Source organism: Hippocampus comes, unplaced genomic scaffold (assembly GCF_001891065.2).
Source record: "Hippocampus comes isolate QL1 unplaced genomic scaffold, H_comes_QL1_v1.1 scaffold147, whole genome shotgun sequence".
Classification (NCBI taxonomy): Eukaryota; Metazoa; Chordata; class Actinopteri; order Syngnathiformes; family Syngnathidae; genus Hippocampus; species Hippocampus comes.
The window spans coordinates 454,110-461,407 of NW_017805009.1; the positions used below are offsets into that span (position 1 = coordinate 454,110).

Here is a 7,298-nt window from a genome sequence, read left to right on the forward strand (position 1 = left end):
AAATTGAGGATCTAGATTAAATCCTCTTTCTCATAAAGATGACTCAATTTGACCGATATGATTACTATATGGTACCTGGTCCACCTAACAAACTGAATTTTATTTTTAAATCTTGAAATTGCTCATTTATCCAAATCAAGACCAATATTTGATATGTTATTTTGCCCTCACCACTACCTCAGTCTCATGGATTTATGTTAAGCTCCATCGGCAATCTTGCAAAGTAACAAACAAAACAAACATATACAGGATGAAAACATAAACACCATCGTAGAGGTCATAATCAAAATATAAACCATTTCATGTTCCATACATTTCTACAGTGTTTGTGAAACTCTAACTGTTGACCAGTGTCAGCGTCTTTTCAGTAATTGCCATACATAATGATGAATCATCGTAACTAAATGAACTTTCTTTGGGATTTTTCTCACACATACACACACACACAGGCCACACACAAGCAGAGACAACGTCGACGTGTTTTCTGGAGCATACAACTGTTGTTTTCGCGAGCAGAGCCATTTCCTATAGACACCCCCCCCGCCCCTTTGCCTCCCACCTCTTCTCTATGTGATGCTTGGGTCAGCTGGTCTTCTGGGTGACTTATCTTGCATTGAACTGGCAGCGCTAACAGCATCAGACATGTTGTGAGCCCGGCTCATCTCAATAATAATAACATTAAGTTCAGACAGTCCTGCAGGCATGATTGGCTCCGCCTCACTTCACTGTTGATCTGATATTGGCAATGGTGTGCGAATATGAACCAGATGAGGGCTTTGGGACGTTCTCATGGTAAAATTGTTTTCGGGTGCAGTAAAAGACAGTTTGGGGTTTGTTTGCCTTTGATCTAAGGATAGTAAAGTGTGCTCATGAATCCCAACCAAAAGGAATCCACGTGATTGGACGATGTGAGTCTATGCACAGAGGCCATCTGATGGATTTCAATATCAACCACCATTTTGACCAGGAAGGCCACCTTTGTAACACGTGAGCAGTCACGCAACAAGGACCCGATGAATGGTGGGCTTTCACAGTTGAACACACGTTGCTACTTTTAGATTCAAAAGAGATAATTGTAATGCTGTAATTTCTCCGAAATTCTGCGCTAAACACTATTTCCCTCATGTGAGAAAAGATTCGTCCTCCTCAACCGGCGACTGCGCTCGAACCGCAGTCTCTTGTCACCACAGACAAATATTGACTTGTTCAGTGGCTGAGCTTCTGCCAGATTAGAACCCGACTTCCTCCCTCCGCCATCTGTAAACAGTCATTATGTCTCAGCAAATCAAAGCAGTCCTCTGAAGAGTCACATGCTTGAAAAAAAAACGAATACACGTTGAAGAAAAATGTAATTATCCAGATCTTTTTCCACTGAAAAGAAACTATAAGAAAACCCTAAAAAAATGCTGAAATGTGTATTTCAGACATCGCCAACATACCAAATGTATACAGGTTGAAGAAAAATGTAATTGTCCAGATCTTTTTCCCCTGAAAAGAAACTATAAGAAAACCCTAAAAAAATGCTGAAATGTGTATTTCAGACATCGCCAACATACCAAATGTATTTGAATATCTTGCGCCACAAGATAGAACCCCATCTGTCACAGGTGAGGGCTGAATACACACCTTCAGGATAGCCACTGCTTTACATAATCTGGTTACAGTCTGGATCCTGACTGTGAATCAATAGAGATTAGAGATCTATTAGTCTGAAGGTGTAAAGCAACTGCAGGGCATTCATAACAAAGCTAGAGATACGTATCACCCAAATAACAGGATGGGGTCATGAAACTGATGTGGAACTGCATGTTAAAAGAAAGGGCATCTTTTGTTCTGCTTTTTCTTTTAATTTCAAGTTTCTGTGGTGCAACAGTAGCTTTCACACTCAATGAAGCGTAGAGATCTTGGTTTCATAGAACACATCTTTAATACAGTAGTTAGTTACATTGATGTCAAAAATAAACCATATACAAATTCTTCAGTTATGTAAAGCCCCTTTAGCGCCGAGGCTACGTTGCACCCCTCCACCCACCCCAACACCCGATTCCTGTCCCAAAACAAAACAAAAAGCATTTGTCAACTGCCATCTGCCACTCTGCAGCCCCCCCCACCACCCCCTCCCACTGTCTCCTCGGCAAAATCTATACCATTAAACTGCGTCACCTTTGCTCCTCCTTCATGCCCTCATCTGCATATTGAAAACACATTTTAAAAGAGGACATACTGTATACACATTCAGGACAAGTGCTTCTAAAACAAAACAGTTATAGATCTGGAGAAATGCCATGGTATGAAAATACTGTACACCTTTAAAATTCATCCAGTGTCATTCTTTTTTTTCTCTCTCCCGGTAAATTGATTCACAATTCAAAGAAGAAGAAGAGGAGGAACAATGCGGCAAAGGAGCTCAGCCAGCTGGCTCCTGCCTTCCAAGTTCACTTGAAATGATGGAGAACAATGAGTGGGAGTACATCAAAGTTCATCTTCTCATTTTACCCGCGCAAATGGACACGTAAAGTCTGTATTAATTTTTTACAAGTGTTCCAGTGGTTGAAGCTGGGACTGTCCCACGGCTCCTTCTTTGCTCCACATTCGACCTTCCTCTCTACACCTTGGTGGCTAGAGACTGAATCTCGGACTTCTGAGTCTGGGCACTCAGCGTGGACGACATGGAGCTCATGTGGCCGTGCATGGCCTTCTTCAGGTTGAGCAGGCACAGGCACTGAGAGCGAAAGCGCAGATCGAAGAAAGCGTAAAGGAAGGGGTTGAGGCAGCTGTTGACGTAGGCCAAGCAAGTCGCGTACGGGTGAGCCAGAAGCAAGAAGCGCAGGAAGCCGCAGGAACTCGGGGCCAGGTTCAGGTAGGACAGGGCGTCCATGCTCTTCAATACGTGGAAGGGCGTCCAGCAGATGGCGAACACGACCACCAGGGTGGTGATGATCTTCAGCAGCCTTTTCTTCTTCTGGTCCTCCTTGCGCAGATTGTTGAAGTGGCGCGTGACGGTACAGCCGATGAAGCAGTAGAAGATGGTCATGGCCAGGAAAGGAAGGAGGAAGCCCAGAGCCGAGGAGGACAAGCTAAGCCCGGCGATCCAGAGGAACTCGTGCCTCTGGTTGAGGGTCACCAGGCTGAAGTCCATGGCACAAGTTGTCCGGTTACTGTTCTGGTCGCTGATCGTGGTGCGGAAGAGCAACGTGGGGAGAGCCAGCAGGCCGGACAGCAGCCATATTGCACCGAGGGACGCCAGCATGGTACCCCTTGACCTCAACCTGCTGCTGGACAGAGAGTGCACGATGGCCAGGTAGCGGTCAAAGCTGAGGCAGGTGAGGCAAAAGACGCTGGCGTACATGTTGACCAGAACCACATAGCTGCTGATCTTGCACAGAGCCACGCCGAAGGGCCAGTGGTAGCCCAGAGCCGTGTACACAGCCCACAAAGGAAGGGTCACCACGAAGGTGAGGTCAGCCAGCGCCAGGTTTCCAATGTAGACGTCCGCCGCCCGGCGCTTGGATTTGGACCTCCAGACAGTGAAGATGACCACGCCGTTTCCCGACAGGCCGAGGATGAAGATGAGCATGTAGAGGACCGGGATGAGGGAGTAGGAGGGCTCCCACTCGGAGAAATCGCACACCGTCTCGTTGTCGTCGTAGTAGTCAAAATTGTCCACATATTCCCCGGTGGTGGTCTCCATTGGTGCAGGGCACAAAAAAAATCCTCAAAGGAAACCAAAGTGACGAGATAAAAAGAAGAAAATAAAAACCCTGCACTGGTCCAAAAGGCCTCTGAGATCAAGCAAACACAATAGGAACTGGACGTCCTGCTGCTGGCAACTGGCGAGGAGGGACGCCAAGCGTGTGAGTGACTGTTGCCGGATGACTGCCTTTTTAAACTCAGCCCCCCAATCCCCCCCTCACCTCCCACCCCCAAAATGACCCCACCTTTCCACTCCTCTCCTCCCCCCTCCCACAAACATCTCTTCGCCTTCCCCCTCTTCCCAAGAATATGTAATTCTTGTTCAGACAGGTTAAACCTGATCTAGTTTTGTTGTTGGTCCCAAATTACTGTATTGATCATTATCAGGATTTTGGATGCGTGGATAAAAATGGAAGATTTTTTTTTTGTTCATTTTTGAAGGATCTAAAATATTTAGGAGAATGACTTTTTGAATTGAATTTTAAACAAGTTTTGAGCAAACCTTGGGCAACTTTAATGTCTACATTTGCCTCTGCCATGTGTGGGTCCAACATGTACTGCGCCTGTGCAGGACATGTCTTGACTTGCGTCTTCGTGTTTTACATTACAATTAGTCCAATTAGGCACTTGTTAAAAGTGTCAGACGTTTAGTCACCCACCTATCGGTTAAAAAAAACCCTCCAGATTGACCAAACCTCATTTATAAAGTCATATTGTCGTAAAATGATGAATGTCAAAGTGTTTGAAGATAAGATTAAATGACAGCAGGTTAACGTGTCAATTCAATTCTCAAGTCTGAAGATTCATTTCCATGAGAACACAACACACCTACGCACCGCTTTAAAACAAATACGAAAGGAAACTTCTTATGGAGTTTGCGGATGCCATTTAAAAACAAACAAATAAATACCAATTTAATTGAATTGAATTTATTTACTCTATTGTGTGTAATACATGTTCATTTGAGCTGCGGTTAATTGCATTTAAAACTACTTGAAATGGAGTATACAAATTACTAGACACTATGAGTATAGATTTGGATTTGATTTTTGTAGCGTCATAGATTAAAAAAAAGTCATACAATAAATATTTTGAGGATTAAAAATAAGCATGAGCAATTTTGGAACCACTTTTTAAAAAATAATTTCCCAGTTCATTTCCCACTCATGGATTGTGTGAGTGTGATGGCGACCTGTCGCCATTCTGTATGTGCCATGTGACTAACTAGCGACCAGTTCAGGGTGTCATTTGTCATGATTCTGTTTTTGTGTGTTTTCAGCATGTGGCAGAGGAGGGCTTTCCTTTCAGTATGCGCCCCTGCCGCACATCTCAATGAGCCGTGTATTTCAGGACCGTCAAGCCTTTGTCGGATTATTCTTCAACTTACTCATGACTTTGTCTCAAAGTGTAGAATTCTCTCGATGTTCTTACTGATTCATGCCATGCAGTTTGACTTAGTCTTTTCACGACGAGCTATTTACGTTTTACTTTCCTTACCTTTTCCAAGCGTTTTTTTTGGTTTGACTCCTTTTTCCTGGTTTTTGTAACCAGCATCATTTTTTTATACTTTCTTTGGTCTTGCGTTTTTTTTGTATATTGAACTATTTTTTGTTCAAACCCTTCTGAGTCCACATTTCTGGAGTCTCATTCTGTTCCTTAACCCCTGGAATCATTACATTGTCTCTCTACTGCCCTAAATCAGCTGGGATAGGATTCAGCACCCCTCGTCCCTGAACAGGATAAGTGGAACTGAAAATGGATGGAGGGCGAATAGGTTCCCCTCCTCTCGATTACAAGAGTTGCAGATCCAGATGGGACCTCCCCCATTAACTCAAACTGTACTGTACTCTACTTACAGCACTCAGGATCCCCTTCCAGCAACCAAGAGACTTGCTCTCTCTCTCTCTTTCTCTCTTTTTCTCTCTCTAAGAGAGGTAATTCAATAATTTCTAGGAGTGGGTGTGGCAAATTGAAAATCGAAACAGAATTTGTGGACTTGGATCAGGTGGTGTGATGTCAACAGAACTGCCGTTTCTATGACAGCTACAGACTTAATGTGGGATAGCCAGTTGACGCATCTTAAAAGACAATCCTGTACATATGGAGTCCAAACATTTGAAGTCATACCTGAGACCATAGACACTTGTTAGAGCAAGCCTTGGCTGGTTGATGATGTGCACAGGGCTGCCACCTTAGGTGTGTTTGGCACCAAGTTCATTATAATTCATTTAACTCTTTAGTGATTTTGGCACAAATTGAGTATTTATAAACATCAGACATGCAGCTATGATACAAACTACGTCTGATTTTTTTGATTGGGCCTATAACATAGAGACAATTGCGGGACTTCCAGTTCAATGCGTCAGCCATTCAAGAGTGACATGTCAGCCACTCAAAATGAAGGCTCGAGATATCGATGCCGGAAATGTGTGGGACGTGTTTATATCCAAAGATTCTTTGAAGTAATTTTATTCAAAATAAACGATTCCACCTACTCTTGATCCTCACCCACCATGCAATAACTCTCGCAAGCAGTCAAACGCACACCAGGTGGGGCCCACCTCTGCCTCACTCCCCAGGGAGAGGATTGGCACACTGCTGCTCGCATCCCTTGGACAAATAAATGTATAGATTTAAAAAAATAAAAGCAAGAAGATAAGAAACAGATGGCCAGATTAGAACCTTGTCTTGGATATCTTCTGAAGACCTCCTTACTTGTTAATCATAGCCATGATAGTCAAAAGATAAAGACCTGGCGCTGATCCTCAAGTCAGTTTTATGGCAGTGGGAGGGTATTTTGTTTGGAGTGAGAATTTACTCACTTTTGTTTCTAAATTAAAAAGTTGAAAGAAAGGTTTTCCCTCGAGCTGCATGGAATTTGAAATCTGTTGTTGGCGTTTTGACGTTTTTCAGTGCAAAGGCAAAAGGTTTGTGAGCTTCAGTTATTTTAAGGGAGCAAAAAGGGACATGGGAATCGTTTATTATAGCTGCATGTCAGTCCCAGTGTGATCAGAGGAGCAGATAGCTGCGAGGATTGTTTGAAGTGAAAAATGTTGCTGGTGCACGCTCCCCTTTACATGATTTGCTGCCGTGAGACCCCACAAATCAGGCAGCGGCATTTAGTAAGGTTAAGGGTTGCGTAGACCTCCAGGGTCATGGTGCCGTGTCATTTGAATCAAACTGCTAACAAGGTTAGACACAAGGCGAGAGTCATCCCTGCTGGACCATATTATATGACATGAAAATAACAATAATTCATGCTGCTCTCTGATGACTGTTTCCACCCAGTTTCGTTTTGATCGGGGACCTTTCACACGGGCTTGCTAAGTGCCGACTCCTCTGTGTCAGACGAAGTCACACACTTGCGCCGTGGAGCCAGTGGCACACCCCCAAAAGTGCGAGGGCGCTGCTCCTGCCGAGGAGTTTGCTGATTGGCAGTACATCTTGTTTACGTGCCAGTTTTCTCTCTTGTGTGACCATACAACGATTTGTACTCATGTATGTTTACATTTTCAGGGCATTAACAATTAGGCATCACCTAATAACTAAACTATGACTTGTTGTTTAAACTTGGAGCAGCTTTTTTTTTGAGTGTCCCCGTTTAA

At 43.8% G+C, this 7,298-nt stretch overlaps 1 protein-coding gene across 1 annotated transcript; it reads right to left on the reverse strand.

Annotated features, from left to right (window-relative positions):
- Nucleotides 1-1,904: 1,904 nt before the first annotated feature.
- Nucleotides 1,905-3,872, reverse strand: LOC109511660 (apelin receptor A). The gene has a single exon (XM_019862897.1). It carries the CDS (start codon nucleotides 3,689-3,691, stop codon nucleotides 2,606-2,608), a length of 1,086 nt encoding a protein of 361 aa, XP_019718456.1. The 5' UTR covers nucleotides 3,692-3,872; the 3' UTR covers nucleotides 1,905-2,605.
- Nucleotides 3,873-7,298: the final 3,426 nt, after the last annotated feature.

Excerpts from the sequence above, each read along its gene's own strand:
- LOC109511660 (XM_019862897.1), bottom strand. The coding sequence starts at position 3,691 with ATGGAGACCACCACCGGGGAATATGTGGACAATTTTGACTACTACGAC.